Here is a 23,802-nt window from a genome sequence, read left to right as displayed (position 1 = left end):
CTACCAGCGCCTCACCAGGGCCTTTCTAAAAGGGCATCCCCTGCCACTATGCTTACTCAAGGATATCTACCCAGGAAAGAAAGGTGAAACACAGCAAAAAACTGTTCTAAGTTGCAGAAATAGTGCCTAGCAGCACAATTCTAGTAACAAGGCACCATGAAGGACTTCAACCATGGGGTGGGGTGGGGTGGGGTCCTGGACAAACAGATAGGAAAAAGCTCTGTAAGACTGACATCAGTCTCCCAATGAGAAAGTGTGCAGATACAGAAGGATAGAAACTACTGGAAGAAAGCCAAAGAACAGGAAAGCCCCAGGATAAAGGCAACTATGACCACCTTCAAATTTTCTCATCTCACAGCTTTCCTTATCCATCAGATTAATAGCTAGCAACAATTCACCAAGGTTAATACATCTGAAAACATGCTGTCTTAGGGCTATCAAGGACTCTTGGTCCTTCAGCACAGAATCAGGGTGGAGAGGGCCCTAGCAGAAGGAGGGCAAAGGAGGGGCAACCCCACCCAGCGCCTAAGCCACAGACTCTATAAGAAACCTGACTTCCGACCCAACATCACCAGTCACAGAACTCAGAACAGCTCTGATCAAGGCTCCCAAATGTTACTGGTCATACAACTTTCACTGGAGAAAAAAACCAAACATTTCCCATACATAAGATGCTTGCTAGAGAACCAGTTCCTGACTTGCTGAAAGGAACTCAACAAAATCATCCAGAAACCTTCTCCCTCCATTCCTTTGTCCCTAACAGAGCTCATCTGTGTCCCTCACCTCCCAGCACTGTGAGCATGCCAATCCATGGGCTGAACTGACTCATTCCCCATTTAAAGGGCCTCACTCACCCCAGCCAATGGAGCTTGGGTGGTCAGCTCCCCACAGACGGGCCCAGAGAGGCAAGAAAACACTGGTATTTCCCTTACAAGGCTAGATGGAAAATATATATATAACTATGATATGCTATGGGAAAAAGACATTATCTGCATATTTTAAAAAATTTTTTTTTGAGACAGGGTTTCCTTACGTAGTTCAAAACAAAACAAAACAAAATCTACACCTCTCATCACAAATGGCTACTAAGTCTCCCCAGTATAGGGGGTGCCTAGAAAGAAAACAAGGACCAAACACAAAAACAAAACAAGAATATAATTAGCTCAAAGAAAAGGAAATTCATTGTCTTCCAAATATATAAAAAGATGTCCAATCTCATTCCGTTAAATAATATATTGGAGGGCTATTTTTTTTAACACAATAGAAATGTACAAATATGTGAAAATGCCATTTTAAGGAGCCTGTGAGAAATAAGGCATTCCATTTTCTGCCAGTAGGACATGAACAGGTTAAAATCACTAGGCAGGGCAACTGGTATAGGATATGTGCCTAACAACTCCACATCTGGGCTTTATCCCTCTAGATAGCTGTACATGTGAAACAATATAATGCAGAGGTTATCCAATGCAACGCTAGCATCAAGAAAAAAATGGGCCTAAAGGGAATACATACTCTAAAGTCATAGAGTTCAACTGCAGAAGAACAAATGTCAACACTCCAGGGGCAGGCTGTGTACAGAGGACTCCCATTAATGTGATAGGAAAAAAAGAAAGAAAACAGAAGACAAAGGCACAATTACTGTGACTATGCATTTTCTTTTTTATGGATTTTGTTCTGTTTTGTTTTTTGACACAGGGTCTTGCGTTGTAGCCCTGACCCTGACCGGCCTCAAACTCACAATCTTCCTGCCTAGACTCTTTTTATTGTTTGTTTTTGTTTTTGGTACCAGGGATCGAATTCGGGTCCTTGTGCTTGTGCAGCAGGCCAAGAAACCACTGAGCTAAATCCCCGGCCCCCTGCCTAGGCTCTTGAGTGCTGAGATTAAAGGCCTGTGGCACAATGCCTGCCTTTTTATGGATAAGGCTCTATGAAGAAAATAAGCAATTCAGGGCAGAACCAAGAGATTAAACAGGAAAATCTTTCAGTATGCACCTTTTTATATCTTTTAATTATTAAAGTATATCTTTTTGGGGGGGGGTACCGAGGATCAAACTCAGGTCTTTGCGCTTGCGAGGCAAGCAGCAAAACCACTGAGCTAAATCCCCGGCCCCCCATTCAAATATATTTTAACGATGGGACAATTTTGTCATACTGACAGTGTGGGACTCACTGGATGAACATTTCTAATTGTGCCAATTTGGATTCCATGACCTGGAGTTCTGCGCTGAGACACAGAGCTTGCAGCTCCCCAGGGGCAAGACCAAAGCTCCCAGCTCCAATGCCTTGGGCTTCAAGGCTGCTCATCAGTGCTCATATTGAAGGCAGCCATGGATGCTACAACCAGAGGGCAGAGCTCCACTCTGATGAGCAAAGCCTATGTGTTTTGTGACAAAGTATCTTGTGTAAGATTTCACTTGGAAAAGGAGTTTGAAAATCACTATACTTGACAGATATCAACAGGACAGGACTGCCCCCTTTCTACCTCTTTACATTTGAGCTGATTCCTTCTGCAAAGGAAACAAATTTCACCCATTTCGGTGGGGATTTAGCTCAGTGGTTCTGGGGCCTGCTGCGGAAGCGCAAGGTCCTGAGTTCGATCCCCAGTACAAAAAAAAAAAAATTTCACCCATTTCATGCCTCTCCCAATCAACTCCATCCAAATCCTCCCTGCTGGGGACCTGTTGCTTTATCCTTGCTAAAACCCTGTTGGTCCAGGAGCATGAACACTGCTCTGTCCAGGTACCTTTCCAACACCCAACCCTAGGCTCCAGTCTCACCCAGCTATTCGTTAAGTGCCCATTACAAACTACCTGCTCTCCATTTCACTACCACTCATTCCTTAACCCCACTACCATCTGGTCTGACCCTTACTCCTTAAAACCAGGCTCCCAACATCACAGCTCACCAAGCCACCATCAATAATCCACACAATCTAGGATTATTCCTTTACACATGGGGACATCTCTTAGCTGGCACCTCCACTTTTAATCTCTCCTGGTTTGGCTTCCTCAACAGCACAATTCTGCTTTCACTTTTGTCCTTCCACCCTCCAGACTTCGTTTTTCAAAGTGCCTGTTCTGTGAGATGAGAAAGATGACATGGGCACAGATCAAATAGGACACCTAATGGAAACAGCTAGAAAGTCCCCATGAGCATCAGCAGAATCCAATATAACTGCGTTGACTGTACCAGAACCATCAGTCTAAGAGAGATGTGTGCACAGGGCATAAGGTGCACAATGAAGTTCCTCACCAAATACTCCCTTTGTCCATCAAGTACTTTTCTGCACAAAGTAACAGTTACCAAGGAACCATGCTTTCGATTAAAAGTTTTTAGTGGAGCCCAAGCTGGAGTCAGCAACAAATGTATTTTTTTCCAAAAAGCTTTCAAAATCTCAATGTCAACAAGGCCCAGAAAACAAAACTCTCCGTGCTGACAGGAGAAACTTCTATAAAGAAAAAGCAGTTCTGGGCTGGGGATTTAGCTCAGTGGTTTCGGGGCCTGTTGTGCAAGTGCAAGGACCGGAGTTCAATCCCCGGCACCAAAAAGAGAAAAAAAAAGAAAAAGCAGTTCAACAGATTCTTGGGAGCAAGCTTGCCATTTGGCCCTCCTTGCCATACTACACTGGGTCCAAGGCAGTCCTTCCAAGGAGGACTCTCAAGGTGTCCTCCACAGAGCCTGGGAAACCAGTGGCTCAAGCCACCTAACAAAATCAAGATACTTCAGACAAGCACAACTCTAGATCATCTCAGATCTTCAACATTAACAAACTTCAGCACCAGCTGCACATCACAAAGCTCCCTGTGTATGAAGGAAGGTGGCAGGGAGGAAGCTCTGTGGATACTTACTGTGTGTGGCGTGCTGGAGGAGACTGCAGCATGTGCAGAGGAGAGGCTGCTCTGGTGGCTGGAGAGTGAACTAGAAGACAAAACAGAGCACCCTGTGTCCACCCAAACAAGTTACTCAAACGGCTATGACAGACCTTGTCCTTATCAGACCTCCACATCAGACTTTATGGCCTCAGAACCATGACAGGGTCATGGTTAGAAATGACCTAAAGGGTCACTTGTGATGAGATCTGATACATCCTGGCCTAGAAGACTTCAGAAACAAAGTCAGTAAACTGTAACTGTTTAGGCTATAAAAAGAGTAAATAGGACTGTGATATGAACACTGCTATGCTTGTAGAGCTCATAAAATCTGTGGATAAGAAAGGTCCTATATTCAATCCCATATGCCAGAGTCAAGCCTGAATTCCCAGTAGATGCAGTTTAAATCAAATATTTTGCTGAAGGGGGTCAAGAGGATTCCTGGAACCATGCCAATTTTAAGTCAAACATTTACTCAGAAATCCAACATCATTCACACACCATGTGATAGTGACATGAGTCCAAAGCTAGAAACAGGGTAGGCTCAGGGCACCAGACGAGGTCCAAGAAGAGTGGCAGACAACCCTTGGCCCCATCTGCTTCCCAGAAGACCCAGTGCTCTGTGACACCAGAGGCATTACAACAGGCAATGTTTTCACATTCGGCTTTTTTGAGACCTGATGTGACCAAAATCTAAGCTCAGTTATTAATGGAAAAGCCCAAGAAGTCATGGCAGAGGCAACAAGTATGTTTTGTTGGGGCACAAACTTCCACAGGAACTTTCAATGGCCTTCTCACTCTGGACCCACATTTCCCCCATACCTGCTAAGCTGAGAGAGGGGGCTGCTGCACAAGTCACTGGGCTGGGACAAGGAGGGCAAAGCAGCAGTGTGCTGGGACACAGAGGGTAGAAGCGGAGTGCAGGAGGTGGTACTGGACAGGGAGCCCACAGATGGGAGGGTGGAGGGAGAGTCTGTCGTCTTTGGAGCTGGAACGGATGAAGTAGCTGTAAGAAACAAATCTGTTTAGCTCTAGAACCAATCCTGAGCATCTTGTAACATATCCGCTCAGGTGAGATATATATATATATATAAACAACATATCAGCACAGAGGTGAATTCCCTGGGAAAATTATTTGGCCATCACCAGGTGGCCAATTTCTGTCAGGCAGGACAACCAAAAAGATGTGTGACATCTGGATGTGCAGCAGATTTGGACAAAGTGTAGGAAATGGCACCTTTATAACCTTAAATTCTTTCACCTATAGAAACCTGACCCTTAACAGCACCCAGAAAATAACAGAGGTGCTGCAACTGATATGCACAATTATAAAGTGAGGCAAATTTCTCTCCAAAAGCAGAGCAAGGTAGAGCAAAAAGCCAATGGGCAGGATCGCCCAAGAGGGCTTCTATCCATTCAGTACCAACCCAGGCTGATTCTGCCAAAGCTCACAGTCAGCTCAGGGCAAGGGGCTGAGAACTCACAGTGCATACACTGTAAAGAGATCTATAGTCCTATTCTCAGGAGAAAGAATACACAACTGCTGTGCAACACCTACTTTCAAATGTGCGGTGAAGCTCAGTGGCACAACACCTGCCTGGCAAGCACAAGGCCAAGTTCAATTGCTGGTACCAAAACAACAAAACAATCAAATATGCAGTGAGAATTTCATTGGGATGTGCTTCAACAGATTAATCTCAGAACACTTAACAAATTTAGTAGGCTTCAGAAAGGATATAGGACAATCACCCCTACCTGTGGAAAAGACTCAGTATAGTGCTGTCCACACACACAATTCAGCTATGTGCTTGGAAGTACATCATTGTCTTTTCCAGACAGGAAGGAGAAGCCACCTAACAGGAAGGGCGACTTGAAAATAAACACAGGTAGGGACAGCTCAGGTCAGCCAATAACTAGGTCAACTCTTAAGAGACTTTTATATTCCTGAGTCCTCCTCCTTATTGGCAGTCTATTCTAAACATGAAATGACAGATGAAGACACTCAAACTAAGACCCTAAAAGGTACCTCCCTGGGCCATGGGTGATCACTGATAACAGGCTCACAGCAAGCTACTCTCTCAAACAGCCAGTAACGGAGATGGAGGGTGGGAATGGATGGAAAATAGAGCATTGAAAGTAAAAACCTGTTTTAAATGGATACTGTGCTTTCTAGATACTCATTACTTCATTTAAAATCTCCAACCCACCTAGGACCTCTGTACGTGATCTCAATCCCATGACTAGACAAAAGAAATCAGCCACCATTGCTGCTACCATGAGAAGTTCCACTGTTATCCAATAAACTCAGAGCTGCCAACATTTCTCAAAACAGCCCTGGGGGCCCAGCATTATCATCAGTAATGAAACTAAATTCCAGTATACTGATTCTCATTTCAATTCCAACGGACGTTCATCTGGTTTGCTAACATTCCTTATCCACACTCCCCCAAAAAACCCTTAATTTGGGGCCGGGGATTTAGCTCAGTGGTTCTGGTGCCTGCCTGGCAAGCATAAGGTCCTGAGTTTGATCCCCGGTACCAAAAAAACCCCCAAAAACCCTTAATTTAAAAAAAGGCTTCCAGACCCAACAGTGGATTATCCATTTGCTTTACTAAACAATGAAACAAAACCAATCACAATCAAACTAGAGTCACAAAAGAAAGAAATAATTAACAAGGACTCACCTATAATACCTCCAGTAATCACTGAGCTGTTGCATTTTTCTCTGACACATTTACACCAATGAAAATTTTCTCTCTCCTCTCTTCCTAAGCATTGATTCTAAAACCAATGACCATGTCTTTCCTAAACTAGGACAGGTTTTTTTTTTTTACTTTATTAGTCTCTCATACCTGGGCAGGATGCCTATATCCTCAGCTACTCAGGAGGCTGAGGCAGAAGGATTGTTTGAGGTTAGCCTGTGCACCACAGAAAGACCTCATCTCAAAAAAAAAAAAGTTCCTCTACTGGTATAGCAGCCTCCTAACCAACATGGAATCTGTGTCTCTGAACAAACAGTCTAGTTAGGACAGAAGAATACCAGAGAGTATCTCTTATTGCCGTGACTATCATGTTTCTAATACTACTACCAGCTATTACCTAATCAAACGGGAACCTCTAGCCACCTTCATTAATTCTGCTACAGAAAGAGAAGTTGCTTTCTCTTAACTAGTGAAGGACCAGAAGCCCTTTTCAGAAAAAATTATCAAAGGGCTGTTTTTGGAGAATCAGACATTGGCCAACTGGTGTTTTTCCCATCATGTCAGCCATACCTTCTCTATTTGTTTTCCATCTGCCATGACAAGAATAGTTAGCTGATATACTTACTGTCTAGTGTCTGCTGGCTTCGACCACCACCATGTCCATTCTATAAGAAACAGAAGAAAAAGTAATCCCACCTTACCTCCCAAATGATTAACTAGGTAACTATCTATTGGGATTCAGTAACAACCATATGAAGTACAGACTAATGAAGAACACCTATCTATTTTTTTGTTTGTTTGTTTGTTTATTTTGTTTTGTTTCTTGAGACAGGCTCTCACCATGCAGTTCAGGCTGGCCTTGAATTCACTTGTAGCCCAGGCTGGCCTCAAACTCACAGTGATCCTCCTGCTTCAGCCCTCTGAGTGCTGGGATTATAGGCAGGTACTACCATACCCAGTATTCTTTTTTTTTTTTTTTTTTTAATAAAAGGAGACAATACAAAAAATTCTAATAATCCCCAAAGGGCTAACAGTTTTGAAAACTAGCTTTAGTGTTTGGGGAAATAAAATACAGTACACAGAAAGCAATGAGACAGTCCTAAAATAATTCTTAAAAATGTCTAACTGTGGTGGCGCACACCTGTAATCCCAGCAATTTGGGAGGCTAAGTCAGGAGAATCTCAAGTTTGAGCCCAGACTACACAATTTAGTGAGACCACTCCTCAAAATAAAATATAAGGATTGGTGATATAGTTCAGTGTGAAGGCCCTGGGTTCAGACTCTAGTACTATAAAAATTAAAAAACTTGAAGTAGCCTAGCAGAAATTCAGGTACTCACGCTTCCTCCTTCCCTCCCTCCCTTTCTTCCTTTTCTCTCTCCCTCCTTTCCCTCTCAACGACCCCCAAGTTTCCTTCTAAGATTCCCAGGGGATAATATTTGTACATTTCAATGTAAGAGAAAGCCTATCATTGGCCATAACAATCAAATATGCAGATAGCAAACCTCTATAAGGGCAAGACTTACAAAATATGATAAAGAGATCTGATTTCTTTATCTGTAACAAAAGCTGAGTAGAGAATAATTACAGCACAACAAATATAGCTAATGGTAATGCAGAATCACATACTGTCAAAGCAAAGGAATCAGTAAGGGGGAAAGAATAAAATATTCAGAGGTAGGGTACAGACCATATGGAAGTATCCAGCACTAAAGCCAATACTTAGAGGCTTGGATTTTTTCCCCATTAAGTATGTGTGTCCATAGATCCACACTCACTCACATCCATGGGTTCTAGAAATGCCTGCTATAAACAAACTCAAACTATAAGGATTCTGTTCAAAAGGTAGCCAAGTTTCAAAATAAAGTCTTACCTATAACCATATCATACCAAACTACACACTAACCTCCAAGTAGGATATCCTAAGAGAGAAAAAACCCTGAAACATCACTTACCGTGAGGGCTCCTGCAGCTGATTCTGGTGGATTCACAGAGCTTTGGTATGAGATCCTATTGTGCACAGAACTCTGGTCATAAGAGGAAGATGTCGTTACAGGGCTGGTGGAGCTCAGGGATGAGCTGCTCAGACTGGAGGAGGTAATGACTGAAGTTGTACAGGTGGAGTTCTGTACACCACTGCCCAGTGGTAGAGAGTTACTCAAAGGATCACTAAAAAAAGTAAAGGTATTAGACATAAATTGACGTCACTTGACATAGCTTCCTTAAATAAAACCATAACAACTCACTGCCAGATTCTACGTTCAATAAACATGTAACTATAAATTTATACTACTGTGTCCTTTAACACTATACTAAATACAGCCCAACAATTCCTCACATACCCATGAGACCCACCAAATTTAACTGACAGGCAAGGGGATATCTTTTAAGAATCCTTAAGACGGTTTAGGGAATCCAGGTCCCTATCATGATGTTTCAAAAAGGAAACCCAGGTGCACCCTCCATGCCCGGCTTTTCTGCCTGTCTTCATTTCTCCCATCCTACCCCACCCCAGGAGAAGAGCTGATTTCAGGGTGTTGAGAGCTGCTACCAAGCTGTTGCTGATAACACGATGAGGGAGTAGATGGAGTCTTTGTGGCACCAGGGCAGAGGATAACTTGCAGAGAACAGTTCCCAGGGAGGTGGAGAGCATGTCAGTTTAAGGAAGAGAGGAGGGAAGTGGGAGGAAGGGGAAGGGGATTAAAAAAGGAATCAAACTGTATTATATGCACGTACCCATTCCCCAAGATGATTGTAAACTGCAAACATGTACTAATAAAAAAAAAAGAAAGAAAAAAAAAGGCAACCCAAAACAAATACCAGATTTTGCTTCTGGACATGGAAAAATTAACCAACAAAATCTTAAATCTAGGATTTTTAATTTATAAAATATTCCAGTGAAGGAAATTAATGCTCCAAAGATGTGGAGTAATTGGATCATTTCTAGATTATGAGTAGAAAAGTAAAATGCTACAGTGACTGTGGCTAGAGTCTGGCAGTTTTTCAAATGGTTAATTAAATATACCAATTACCATATGATCCAATAATTCTACTCCTAAGTATATATCCAAAGAACTGAAAGCAAACAAAACTTCCAATTCAATGTCCTTATCAATATGATTCACTATGAACAAAAATCTGTACCAACTATGAACGAACAAACAAAATGTAGTAACTCTCCACAATGAAATGTCTGGCAATAAATAAAAAGGATACATAAAACATAAATGATCCTTGAAAACCTAATGTTAAGTCAAAGAAGACCACATGTTACATGAAATGTTCAGGGGAAGCAAATCCTGAGATAGATTACTGCTATCAAGTGATATTGGAGAAGAAACTGCAAGTGTGTGCTATAGATAAGGGGTTTCTCGTAAGAGGGGAAAGATAAAAGTTAAATAAACATATAAACATTGTGGATAGCTGCATAAACCCATGACTCTAGGATGATTTCCTAAGCTCTACTTTATTTTGCAAAGAAAGAAACTAGAGAGTGGAAGTTTTGTACCTCAAAGCCTTCGAATACAAGTTGATGGGATTCTGATCACTATTTTCACTGCATGGAACTGATCCAAACTCAGAGAGAGAGGATTCTGATCCAAATTCCAGGGCCCCAAACTGAACATTTAATCCTGTGACATCTGCTGCACCAGGCATTTCCACTGCAGAAGCTGGAATCTGAAAAAGCAACGTGGTATCAGTAACAGAGGCCAGGGACTCTTATGTCTCAAAAGCTTATAACAGAGTCAAATGGGCAACTCTGTTCCCTAAGTTACCCTGGCAGAAACAAGGAGTAAGAGACAGGAAGGAAAGAAAAAGGACCAGGACCTATTAAAAAGAGAGTGAAAAGCCGTGTACCACCTGTAATCCTAGCACTCAGGAGGCTGAGGCAGAAGTATCATTAAAATTTGAGGCCAGCATGGGCTAGAGAGTGAGTTCAAGCCCAGACTGGACCACACAATGAGACCGTGTCTCAAAAAAACCAAATCAAAACATAATAATCATAATCATAAAATAAAAACAGATTAAAGATCACAGGAAATGATTAGTGTTACAGCCACCAACTGCTTCTTAGTGTGACAGGGGCAGAGTTATGTTGGTGGGTAAATGAGGGAGGAAAGTGAGCAATGAACTATTTTCAGAGACACATCAATTATGAAAGCATTACCCAGTCAGGGAACCACTCATCTCCCAATTACAGGACACGGCAGAATACAGAAAAAAAACAAGACACTTTGAGCCAGGTCTGTATTTGAATTAAGGATCTCTGGCTCTAAGCACAAATCCATTCTCTCTGATTAGCCCAGTCATTCAAAAACAGTCAAATCCTCACAAAGCAGTGCTTGAAAATACTGCATCACAGTTTCTAAGATTTAGCATCCTACTACTAGAGCTATATGTTAAAATAAATTCTTTGGGACTGAGACTTCATGAGGGAATGCCCACCTTAGAAGCTGGAGGTATTCGCCGCTTAGAGAGTTTGATATGCTTGGGTTGTGGTTGGTGGGCAGATACAGTGCTATTTTCAACAGCCATGTTAGGAAGCCGCAAAAGTTTGTTCACAGTGGAAGCACTGTCTCCAGATACTGATTCTCGGTGTTTTGCCTGGGAAGGAAAGGATTCCAAGCCAGGAGGAGGAACACTGGCTGTTTGGCTCTGGTGCTGCTGTCGTTGGCTCAACTGGCTAAGAATGGGGGATGGCTCAGGCTGAGATTTGAAATCTATGAATATGTGAAGAAAAAAAAAGGGAACAATTATTTGCATCAACGGCTTAAACCCCTCCTTTACCACTGCTGACCAGGAGAGGTTAGTCAGATTACTATCAGGTTATCTGAGTTATCTACTTGAAATCCATGTGTGTGTGTACGCACATGTGCAAATACCTAAAATACATAATACGGTATCTGGAAAGAGTTACCTGAGTAGGTTTGGAGCTTAATTCTTGTACAAAGAACACACAGTTTATGCTTAACACTTATGGAGCAGAGATCTCTAAGAATAGTGCTGAAGTGCTACACACTTGGCCATTAGCTAACAGAGAATGTTTTTATTACTTTACAGGTTTTCTATTTAAATTTTTAAAAATTATTTTATTAGATTTTTGACTTGCATGTAATGTAAAATTTAACAGATACAAAAGTAGGTACAATGCTGTGCTGTGAAGGAATACAGAAGTATTCTCCCCTGCCCTCCCCTCTTTTGACTCCTTTCTGTATTTTGAGGCGTAGGACCGAGTACTAAACAACAAAACATGGTTGTCAGTCAAGCATGTCATTTCTAGAGAATCATATGTAGATGTATTCTCATCCAGAAAAGAAAATAAAAATAATTTGAAAGGAAAAAAAAAAAAGTATGTACAATGAATATAAATCTTGGTTCTACCCTCATGTTTGCTCTACAGAGGCAAACACTTTTCCCAGTTGCTTGGCTGTCTTCATAGATATTGTACCAAAACACATAAAGACAGAAGCATACACATATGCTCACACACACACACCCTCCTTGATTTCTCAAAAAACATTTAATTTTCAGAGATTGTTTCATGTTAACATACAAAGAGTCACTTCCTTCATTTTTATGACTATCAGGAAATCTAGTAATACTATACTAACAGACTTTTAGGTCTTCCTATTTCTTGCTGTGGAACACAATGTGGTAAGCTGGGTGTGGTGGTGTATGCCTATAATCCTAACACTGAGGAGGCTGAGACAGGGGGATAGTGAGTTTAAAGTTAGCCTGGACTACATAGTGAGTCTCAAAAACAAACAAAACAAAACAGAACAAAACAAAACAGAACAATGTGACAATGAATGTACATGTATAATGTTTTGCTCAAATGTAACTATAACTGCTAGAATACAGCAGCTGTTTCAGAGGGTACAAATGTTTTAAATTTTGGCAAATACTTCAAAATTGCTTTCCATAAATAGGATACAACCTTTATTTACTTATTTTTTTTTCTCAGACAGGGTTTCACTATTCACCCCAGGTTAGCTTTGAACTCACTATGCAGTCCAGGCTGGCCTCAAATTTGTATACCACCATGCCCAGCAGAAAAATTGTATAAACAACTGCAAAGTATGGCTGGGGACATTGCTCAGTGGTAGTGCTCTTGCTCAGTACGTAACAAGGGCCTGTTTTCAATCCTTAGACAGCAAAAAAGAAGTAAAAAATAAAAAGATATAAAGATACAGCTCAGAGCACACAAAGGCCTTTGGTTCCATCGCCGGCATTATAAAAAAAAGAGAGAAGAGGAAGGGAGGAGAGGGAGAGTGAGGGAGGAGAGCCCAGGGGGAGAGGGAGAGGTATGGGGCAAGGGGAGAAAGGACGAGAAGAGAGCAAAGTATGACATAAATGAACTTAAGCAACATTTCATGTACTTAAGTGTTCTTTTTCCTATGGACTCTTTGTATTTGGGCGCGGGGGGGGGCAATTTTTAACCAGGTTTTTTATCTTTATTTTTAATTAGTCTTTTTATTTAAGAAAATTATGCCTTCATCTGTGGCATGATTTGAAGATTTTTTTTAGTCTGCCTACCTTGTGATATGGTTATGTTATTTTCTTTTATTCCCAGGAAGGCTCCCCTCTTGCCCATGGTATATAAAAATCCTCCTACTTTTTTTTTACAGTGGTTCTAGATGCACTATTCATGTTTAAAAACTTTAACTCATTTAGCACTTTGGTGCAGTAATTCAACTTTATTTTCAAACCAGTTAATCAACTGCAATAAACCATGTCTTTACCAATGATTTGACATGCTATCTCTATCATACAGGACAGAGATGGGAAATCTTTTTCTATGAAGAGGATAGATAATGTAAACTTTAGCATCTGAAAGCTACTTGTCATCAGCTACTCTACTCTGCTTCTGTGGACTGAAAATAGCCAGACTTTGGCTAGTGGGCTTCCAAAATAAACAATTTATAATCGTAAGTGGCAAATTCTCTTTAGGTAAATCTTTTTTTTAGGGTCTCAGGATTATAACCAGAGCCTCAAGGATGCTAGGCAAGCACTCTGTCCTTGAGCTATATCCTCAGTCCTTTATATTTTTTTAATTTTGAGAGAAGGCTTGCCAAATTGCCCAGGATGGCCTCAAACTTTCATTCATTCCTCCTGCCTCAGCCTCTTCAGTATTGGGTGTTTTGGTTTTTTTTTAAACCTAGAATGTAAGCATGTGGCACCATGACCAGTCATAAATCCAATTTTGAACTTGACACTAGGGGCACATACCAAAAACATAGGCTTCATTATACAGGAATAACAATGCTTGCACCTAAAAAACGATCACTTGTTATTACTTGCACCCAGGAAAAGTAACACAGAAGACCTACAACTGTTATTAGAAGGATGTGTTTGAAGGTGTCCCCTTGCCTGGCATCTGAGAACATGGAATTGTGGTATGTGCAGGTAAAGAATGGCCAAGACTCTAACCGGTAAGTTTACTGTGTCCAGAATGTCTATACAGACAATGTGGTTCAGGCTCAGCATCTGTTACCCTTCAGGGAACCTGTACTTTTGTTACATGACAGGCAGAAAGTGCCTATATATTCAACCCCTAATGGAATCTCTTGAGGCTCTTCCTTGGTAGACATTACTTCAAGCCCAGTCATCATCCTGGGAACTTCCAACATGCTACGTCATTTTACTGAGCACAGAAATGTGCTTCCCTGTCTCTCATTACTCCTAACCACAAATCAGTCTGAACAATCAACTCTTATGATTAAAGTGACCTGTGCTAGCTAGGCCTGGTGGTGCACGCCTATAATCCCACCACTCTCAAGGTTGAGGCAGGAGGACCACTGCAAACTGAAAGCCAGCCTGGGTTACACAGTGACTTCAAGGCCATCCTGAAATACATAGTGAGAAGCCGGGGATGTAGCTCAGCAGCACAGCACCTGCCTGGCAAGTGCAAGGTCCTGAGTTCTATCTCCGGTACCAAAAAAAGGAAAAAAGAAACAAAAAAGTAATCTGCGCTGTCCCTTAATATAGTGTAGCAAGTGAACATAGGTAGTGAAGAATAAAATTTCTGTAGGAATTTTGTTTTTAAACAATGCCTTATCGCCGCCTGCTGCGCAAGTGCAGACCCAAGTTTGAGCCCCGGTACCAAAAAAAAAAATGTTGCCTTCACAATATGAAACACAGAAAGTAAGACTTAATCTAATCATGGTAGATATATGCAAATTGTCAGAATGGGAAAACATCACAAAGAGTGTTTTGCAGTACTAGGAATAAAGCCCAGGGCCTTGCACATGCTAGGCACTCTTCCATTGAGCTCCCCAGCCCCATGGAGGATGGATTATTTAAAATGTCAACATTCCACCTTCTGTCACAACTTTACTCTAACAGAGTTCAGAAAATTTACTAGGAATTTACTCAAAGTGTTTGAGTTGCATTCTCCTGCACATCTGTCGGGCATGTACTACTACTGCTGCTACTAACAACAAATAAAGGCAGGTATTATACAACAAACACCAAGAAGACTGATCTAACAACCGCAACATCTCAGGACAAGTTCTACTTTAGTATTCAAAAGTTGGGTGTTGAAGGGGAAGGGGAAAAAAAAGACTTAAGCTGTGTTATGTACATGTACCAATTCCTCATAAGGAATATAATCATTACGTACTGCACATATGTACTAATTTTTAAAAATGCAAATAGTTAAAATAAAAAGAGTTGTTCAATTCCCATACTGGAAAAAAAAAGTCAACATACTCTGCCAATGATTTAGCATGTCCTCAGGGACAAACCAGCACAAAAAATGTATACTTACCGAAGTGACTGAGGACTGAAGGTTGGGATACTGAGGGCTTCAGGTCCCAAGAAGTAGTAGTTGTTGAGGAACTTGTACTATTCTGCTGTGAACTTGGGGTGGCAGTAAACTGGCCCAAACTTGGAGCTTTCGGGTCCAAAACCTGGGAACTGGTGATATTTGCCAATTTTGAAGGTGTGAGCTCTCCAAATCCTGAGCCAAGGACAGATGACTTTAAAGAGAAATAAAAGAACAATTTCTCAGCAATTTCTACCTTAAACAAATTTCTACCCTAGGCTTTAAAATGCACCCAACTATTTTCAGAAATATTTTTAAACTTACAACCTGGAACATTTGAACTAACCCTCACCTTAAAAATACTACTTAAAAGTATAACTATGCAGTAAGAACTGACTAAATTAAAAAAATATTTTAAAAAAAAAGAACTGACTAAATTAAGCAATCCTTCTTGATTCTGACATAAAGGGTAAGAGAAATATTTGCTATGGATTTGAACAATATTTTTTCAAGTGATCCCGTAAATTTGCAAATAACACTTTTTTAGCAGAATATGGTGGTGCGTGCTGTAATTCCAGCACTCTGGAAGGCTGAGGCAAAAGGATCAAAAGTCTGACCCCAGCCTGGGCAAATAAGTGACTTAATGAAATCCTATCTCAAAATAAAATATGGGGGGGGGCACCTGGGGATGTAGCTCAGTGCAAAGACCCTAGGTTCAATCCCTAGTACCCCCTCACACATACACTGACATTTTTAAAATTTATTTATTTATTTTTGGCTTTCTGAGACAGGGTTTTGCTATATAGTTCAGGCTAGCCTTGAACTCACTATGTAGTCCAGTCTGGCCTCCAACTCACAGCAATCCTCCTGCTGTTCAAGTACTGGGATCAGAGAGGTGCCTCACCATACCCAGACATCACTTCTTTTAAACAAAAGAAACAGAAGTAAATAACAAATATGAGTGACAAAGAAAAACAATACTTTCTTAGTCTGTGACTCTCTTTTACTATTAGTTTACCCAGATGCTGCTCTCCCTCTTTGGCTACACAATCTCTATCATCCATCAGCCAGTTTTAGCAAATGCATTATTTCGTAAGCTTTAAAATCCACTGAACTCACTAGGTCAATGCTGCCTACCTCTACGTAACAATACAGGGCCTCTCAATACCACCTCATCGAGACAGTGGGAAAGACCTTCAAAAATAAATCGGATTGCCAGGGATGTAGCTCAGCAGCACAGCAGCTGCCTGGCAAGCGTGAGGCCTTGAGCTCAATTCTCCATACAAATAAATAAATAAATAAATAAATATGGGCTGAAGGCTGGGGATTTAGTTCAGTGGCACCATGCCTGGCTGGCAAGCACAAGGTCTTCAGTTTAATTCTCAGTACCAAAAAATAAAAATTAAAAAAATAAAAAGGACTGAGGACTTAGTTCAGCATGTATAAGGCTTGGGGTTCAACCATACCACCCAAAATTAACATTTTATTTATTTTTATGTTTGTTTGTTCTGTTCTTTTTTTTTTTTTTTTTTTGGTACTGGGGATTGAACTCGGGACCTTGTGCTTGCAAGCCAGGTGGTGGAACCACTGAGCTAAATTCCCGGCCCTTGTTCTGGTTTTTTAAAGACATTTTAATATAAACTTCAAAACAAAATCCAAACAAATTACTAATAAGAAGGATGCTTTTAATCTGATTATCAGTTGAAAATGACTCAATTATAATAAAAAATATTTTTATCTTTGTCCAGGAAACTCAGTAGTTAAATTCCACACAGAATCATCAGATATGTGCTTGGAGATTATCACATCATTGTTTTCTGGACTCAAACCTACTGTAGAGATGTTAATCTTTATTTATGAGAAAATAATCGTAAGGCATACATCATCTTCTACACTACCACTACTAATGAGCATATGCCTTAAAATCCCATGCTAAAGTGAAAGTGAGTTACCAGGTGTTGAGGAGAATAGGAGGTGGTAGCAGTGGAGCCACCAGGCCCTGGTGCCATCGGATTGTTATGTTGAGAATTTGTGAAGACAAGGGCTTGGCTAAAGCCCTGCTGTTGGGAGGTTTCAAAAGTGTTGACTTCTGACACTTGACCAGGAGGAACAGGCTTCTGGAGCAAGGATACTAGGTCAACGCTAAGCAAACAAAAAGCAAATGGAAGAATAAGTCATAAGCAAATCTTACTAACAAATTTAAGAGGGAACCAATGTAAATTTAAACTAGAAATTATCTAAGTGAGTAAAACCTTTGAACATAGTTTTATTTTTTAATTTAATTTTTTTTTTTTTTTTTTTTTTTTTGAGACAAGGTCTTGCTGCCTAGTTCAGGCTGGCCTCTCTCAGCGATCCTAGTGCCTCAACCTCCCAAATGGTGGAATTACAAGTGTGCAACACCACACCTGGCTTGAACACGGAGTTTTAAAGATTCTAAGGTCAAGTTGAAAGCATGGCTTTAAAGAAAAGAGAAACAAAAAACTGCACTGAAAAGTATTCACAGAAATGACATGATGACTGATAGGAAAACCTGGAGTGATTAAACTTAATTTTCTGAAATTATTTCAAAAAATGAAAATGACCCTAGAAAATCACTGAGTCAAAAATATAATACAACAGCGGGGTGTGGTAGCCCACACCTTAACCCCAGCACTCAGGAGGCTGAGGCAGTATTGTTTCAGGCCAGCCTGTGCTACAGTGAGTCCAAAGCCAGCCTGAACTACACAGTGTGACCCTGTCTCAAAAAGAAAAAAGCTGGGCCTGGTGGCACATGCCTGTGTTCGAAGCACTTGGGAGGCTGAGGGAGGAGAATAACTATAAGTTCAAGGACAGCCTGGGCTACACAGTGAGTTCTACTGTCAGCCTGAACTACATAGCAAGATCCTGTCTCAAAAAAACAAACAAACATAAAAAGAACTGTGAGTTTACTGCCCTACCCAAGTCAGGAGACCAGATATGGGGGTTGTGGGGGTGTTGTCAGTGGTGCCTTCAAAGGAACGTAAATAGGGCAGACAAAAAAACAAACAAAAACATGTTATTTGCACTGAATAAGAAATTCTGAGCAATTCATGCAACAATATACTATTGTGAGATATAACTGCTAATCCTCTTTATTTTCCTATTATAAATGCTTATAATTCTCATATAGCATACAATCAAGCTTTTCTATCAGCCTTTCACCATTCCTCATCACAGAAATTTGAAGTCACTTCCAAAAGTGTTTAGAATCATTGTGAAAACTATGTAAATAAAGTTCTTCAAGAATTCAGTTCAGTATACATTGTAAGAATGTTATTACTCCTTCCTTTTCTATAACTAGTAGATTAAACTAGTAGCATCCATCTAAATTGAGAAGTTTGTATGGGGTTGGAGAAGATCTAAAGAAATACTATCTATGAAGAAAACAAAGGATGGAATGTAATATTCTGTCAAAAAAGCAACAGACATACAAAATTAGAACCATGAAATAGGGTTAACATAATTTCTGCCACAATTGCTGACAATCACTGCTCTTTTAATTCATCAGTGGATGCAACCAATTAGGAAATAATTGGAGCTGTTAATTCACCAGGTTAGTTTTCAGTAAAAGAAGAAAAGTAAAAAAGATCCAAAAATGAAAACAGGTGTCCTAAGGCCAAAGGTTTCAAGTATGCTTTGAATAACAAACAAAAGATGGCCAAAAGTGTTTACCTTTGCCTAGGTGTGACATCATTCTCTGTTGGAACAGATGAGGCAGTGAAGACTTTTGTTTCAGAAAGCTGTAGGTTAAGTTTGAAAAAAATACTGTTTTAATCTTGTTCTATATAACATAAAATCAAAAAATATACTGAATATTCTTTTCTGGTTTTTTTTGGAACCGGGAATCAAACTCGGGACATTACGCTTTCGAGGCAGGCGGCGAAACCACTGAGCTAAATCCCCGGCCGTATACTGAATAATCTTGACAATTTTCAGCCACTGGTCCTTTCTTTTTTTTTTGGTATCGGGGATCGAACTCAAGACCTTGCACTTGCCAGGCAGGTGGCAGAACCACTGAGCTAAATCCCCGGCCCAATTGGTCCTTCCTTATAATACACCTAAAGCAGTGGTGGGGAACCTTTAGCACTTTCAATGATAATGAACAGCAGGCTAAAGCCTACATGCCATAGATTCTCCACCACTGACCTAAAGTCTATTTTAATCACAAACAGTTTTCCCTGAGCATCACTTGGGCAGTATGCATTTGTGTACATACTGACTATCCTGAGTGTCAGTCAATTTTTGTACTGAATAAATTTGATTAAATTGTCATTTTTATATTTCCTGTTAAACTATCTTATAAAAATTAGCATAAAACATGCAATTTTTGGTCATCCTGTATTTAAATAATTGGACTGGTAAGTGGTTAAAGGAAATGAAATAAACAAGGGACTATGCCAAGCAATTTTCTTCAGGTGAAGGTAATTTTCAATCAATAAGCGTTACAAGAATGACTTCACTTCAGGGAAATGGTACAAAAAAATGGAAAATAACACTGAAATGAAGTCAAACTAACATCAAATCCCAGTCTCACAACTGTATTGGTTATTATACAAAATATAAATACCAAAAAAGGTCAATGTTACAAAAGAAGACAAGAAAGAGTAGAGAAGTTTGTTTGTTTTTGGTACTGGGGATCGAACTCAGGACCTTGCACTTGCGAGGCAGGCAGCAGAACCACTGAGCTAAATCCCCGGCCCCGAGAAGTTTGAAATAGTGAAATAATTGATGTTTTCTTTCCCAAAAGATAATAGTATGTATTTTGTATTTGATTAATTTGATTAATTTCATTAAGTCACAGGTTTCCTTTTTAAAGAAAAATTAATTTCACTGAGGTATAACATATACAATAGACCAAATATTCAAAAATGAGTTTTGGCATATGTATGACTTCCATGAAATCATCACCAAAATCAAGATAATAAACATTTTCATTTCTCAAAAGTTTCCTGCTGCCCCTACAACTCCTCACTCCCATCACGTGCTTGCATCTGCAGGCAATCACTGACTTGCTAGGCTTTCTTTTTTTGGTACTGGGATTGAATTCATGGCCTTCACACTGAGCTACACCCCTGACCTTTTTAAAAAAATTTGGAGGCAGGGTCTTGCTAACACACTAAAATGCTCGGGCTGGGCTTGAATTTTTGATTCTTCTGCTTCAGCCTCCCAGAGTGCTAAGATTATAGGCATGTACCACTACACCTGGCTCTGACATGCTTTTTAACACTATACATTAGGATGCATTTTCTACAATTTTTTTTTTTTGAGACAGGGTCTCAATGTGTAGTTCAAGCTGGTCTTGAACTCACTATGTAGCCCAGGCTGGCCTTGAACTCACAGCAATCCTCCTGCCTCAGCCTCCCAAGTGCTGGGATTACAGGCATGTGCCACCATGCCTGGCTTATGGAATTTTAGATGAAGAAAATTTTTTTAATAAAATTGACTTTAATGAAGTTAAAACTTTTGTGCTTCTAAGGATACAATCAAGAAAATGGAAGGCTGGGGATTTAGCTCAGTGGTTCTGCCACCTGCCTCACAAGCACAACGACCCGAGTTCAATCCCCAATACCAAAAAAAGAGAGAGAGAGAGACAAGTTACAGAAAACAAAATATTTGCAAATTACATATCTGATAAGGGAATATATAAAACATTTCTAATTCAGTAATAAAAATACAACTCAATGTTTTAAAAGGCAAAGGATCTCATTAGATATTTCTATAAGGAAGACATACAAATGATTGATAAGCAGATGTAAAGAGGCCTAACATTATTAGTCCTCAGAAAAAATGCAATCAGTATCACAACCAGGTGCTATTTCACACTCACTATGGCTAGATTAAAAAAACAAAAAACAAAAAACACTGTAACAAGTGCTATAAGGATATAAAGGAAATGGAGCCCTTGTACAATGTTGGTGAGAATGTAAATGTACAGCTGCTTTGGAAAAATCTGGCAGTCACTCAAAAAGAAAAGAGTTACAATATGAACTAGCAATTTCACTTAAAGGTAGATATCCAAGATAAATGGAAAAAAAAGTGTCCATAAAAAAACTTCTACAGGCCGGGAATTTAGTTCAGTGGTTCTGGCTCTTGCCGTCCAAGCACAAGGTCCTGAGTTTGATCCCCGGTACCAAAAAAACAAAAAATACAAAAAACAACAACAACAAAAAAAACTTCTACACAAATGTTTACAGCTATATTATTATTATTTTGCGGGGGGGAGATACCAGGGATCGAACTTGGGACCTTGTGCTTGCAAGGCAGGCTCCATGCCACTGAGCTAAATCCCTGGCCCCTGGTACATGATATAACTTGATTTTTCTTTCTTCCCCAATACCCTCCCCTCCTTTCAACCCCTCGTCCTCTCCTTATTTACAAAAGCTTTGTTTCCATTTTTTTTCCCTTATATTTTCTTTTCTTAGATGAAAAAAATTTAAAATATATATCCTTTTACCTGGCTTTTTTCACTCAGCATAATTATTTTGAGATTTGTGCATATTTCTGTTTGTTTGTCTTTGTTTTGTTTGGGTTTTTGGTACTGGGAATCGAACTGAGGACCTTGCCCTTGCCAGGAAGGCTCGGTGCCACTGGGCTAAATTCCTGGCCCAGGATTTGTGCGTATTTTAAACTCAATTTTAGGGCACTCAGAATAAATGTTTTAAAATCTCATTTGACATTCATGAAAAATAGGCTTTTTTATATTTGCAATGTAAGAGTGGGCTTAGAAAAGAGAAAATCTAATGAAGTAACAAGGAAAACTAATAAAAATAGTATTCAAAGGTTCCTTAATTCTTATTAACCCTAAATATCGCAGAATTCTGAAACACTATAAACTCAGACTTCCTGAGACATTAATACGCAGGCAGAGCCAGCACAGACAACAAAAGTACTAAATCAATTACTGATTCAATAAGGTCTTAGATTGCACCCTGTTCCAAGGTAACATTTAAGAGTCCCAGTGAATCCATTTTTGCCTTAAAGAAACTTCCAAATTTAATAAAAGGCAAAATAAAATGAAAAGGAATAAGAGAATAAGTTTAAAGCTTTACATAAGAAGTCTGAGGTAAACAGGCTAGAACCTGGCGAGGATAGATAGGAGAAAGTGTCTCAGGCTTTCTCCCAAGCACAGGTGGCCCCAATAAACAGTAATGGATCTGATCTGACACAACACACTTACATCTTCAGTCCAGTCTTCTGTTGTCCACTCCTCCACAGAGTTTTTCCAGGCACCTGTTGGCAAAACCATAATCCAAGTTTATAGCAGAAAGTCAAATATCATCTTATTACAAAAGATTCCATATTATTTAATATGCAATAATAAAATATATAAATTCTTTTTAGATGCAACTCAGTATTATTTACATAAGAGCAAATCAATGCCTCAAACTGATTTTACCTCAAAGTTAATAGCCAAGTAATTCTGCCATGAGTAAGAAAATATGAACACATTACCAATAAGCATTTAACAATGGGCCAATTCTTCATGCTATATGTTAATTTTAAAAGAAATCTGCCCTAGACCTTTAAATGGATTACTGAATTATCCAATTTAGAGAAGCAATTTTCTTATAAAATATTTACTCCACTAAGTGGTTTCCTCATAGGTCTACAACACAATTAACATTATTCCACCTCCTCACATCAAGTCTCCTACTGTATGTCTGGAGAAGTGGTAAAGTTGTGCATTAAAATATAATTCAAAGGATGACCAAGATACTAACTATAACCATCCCAGAGAGTGGAACAGTCCAAGTTTTCAGTTCCTTTGTGGGAATAAAGGAGTTAAGCATCTGACATCCAAAATCTCCTTTCTCATCAAAAGCTTCTATGTGGGGAAGGGAAAGGGGAGGAGAGAAATAATACTGAGGGGGAAAAAAATGAAAGCAGATGACCAGGTCTAAGTTACACCAAATCATGCAAATAACCTAACAGCCAATCTTATAAATCACTGCTGATTCCTAGAAAAAGAGCCCGAATCTGTGGAATGCCTTTAACAGACCAGACTGAGGATTGGTTATAACAAACATGCACAGAATTTATGCTTTTGTGGAGCCCAGTTTCTTATAAAATGGTACAAAAACTGTGCTACTCTATGGATATAAAGTGGAAATTATTCAAAACCAAAACCATTTCCTGGTGTGTAATTTAGAAACTTTACCTACTGGCTGAGTGTGCTGACACACACCTGTAATCCTAGTACCCTGGGAGTCTGAGCCAGAAGGATCAAAAGTTAAAGCTCAACCTGGACAATTTAGGAAGACTGCATCAAAGTAAAAAGATTTTCAAAAGTGGGGCGTGGTAGTGCATGCCTATAATCCCAGCATTTGGGAGACTGAGGTAGGAGGATCACTGTGAGTTCAAGGCCAGCCTGAACTATGAAATTAAATAAAATGAAAATAAAAATAAGGAGGGGCTGGGGCTGTAGCTCACTGTGAAGGCCCTGGGTT

General features: G+C 39.9%; 1 protein-coding gene and 2 non-coding genes across 14 annotated transcripts in view; all 3 read right to left on the bottom strand.

The window, feature by feature from the left end:
• Nucleotides 1-23,802, bottom strand: part of Ubap2 (ubiquitin associated protein 2) — a 121,932-nt gene that overhangs the window by 7,047 nt on the left and 91,083 nt on the right. For 9 of the 12 annotated variants that reach the window (XM_087183763.1, XM_087183766.1, XM_087183762.1 and 6 more), the window contains 10 exons: nucleotides 22,533-22,585; nucleotides 19,028-19,095; nucleotides 17,290-17,479; nucleotides 15,341-15,551; nucleotides 11,017-11,291; nucleotides 10,079-10,248; nucleotides 8,526-8,739; nucleotides 7,197-7,236; nucleotides 4,692-4,875; nucleotides 3,849-3,918 (listed from right to left, as the gene is read on the bottom strand). In XM_087183763.1, coding sequence (XP_087039889.1) covers nucleotides 3,849-3,918; nucleotides 4,692-4,875; nucleotides 7,197-7,236; nucleotides 8,526-8,739; nucleotides 10,079-10,248; nucleotides 11,017-11,291; nucleotides 15,341-15,551; nucleotides 17,290-17,479; nucleotides 19,028-19,095; nucleotides 22,533-22,585 — 1,475 coding nt within the window. The remainder of the gene's footprint in view (nucleotides 1-3,848; nucleotides 3,919-4,691; nucleotides 4,876-7,196; nucleotides 7,237-8,525; nucleotides 8,740-10,078; nucleotides 10,249-11,016; nucleotides 11,292-15,340; nucleotides 15,552-17,289; nucleotides 17,480-19,027; nucleotides 19,096-22,532; nucleotides 22,586-23,802) is intronic. The other 3 variants (XM_021252966.2, XM_021252965.2, XM_021252969.2) reach the window with 1 other exon arrangement.
• Nucleotides 5,627-5,704, bottom strand: LOC147825855 (small nucleolar RNA SNORD121A). The gene has a single exon (XR_015440188.1). It is a non-coding gene; the product is annotated as a small nucleolar RNA SNORD121A (small nucleolar RNA).
• Nucleotides 17,080-17,160, bottom strand: LOC147825854 (small nucleolar RNA SNORD121A). Its single transcript, XR_015440187.1, has one exon. It is a non-coding gene; the product is annotated as a small nucleolar RNA SNORD121A (small nucleolar RNA).

Source organism: Heterocephalus glaber, unplaced genomic scaffold (assembly GCF_053883595.1).
Source record: "Heterocephalus glaber isolate CG9 unplaced genomic scaffold, H.glaber_assembly_v1.0 deba00001481, whole genome shotgun sequence".
NCBI classification, from domain to species: Eukaryota; Metazoa; Chordata; class Mammalia; order Rodentia; family Bathyergidae; genus Heterocephalus; species Heterocephalus glaber.
Note: the sequence above shows the minus strand (reverse complement) of the source record. Positions and strands in the feature narration are given on the sequence as shown.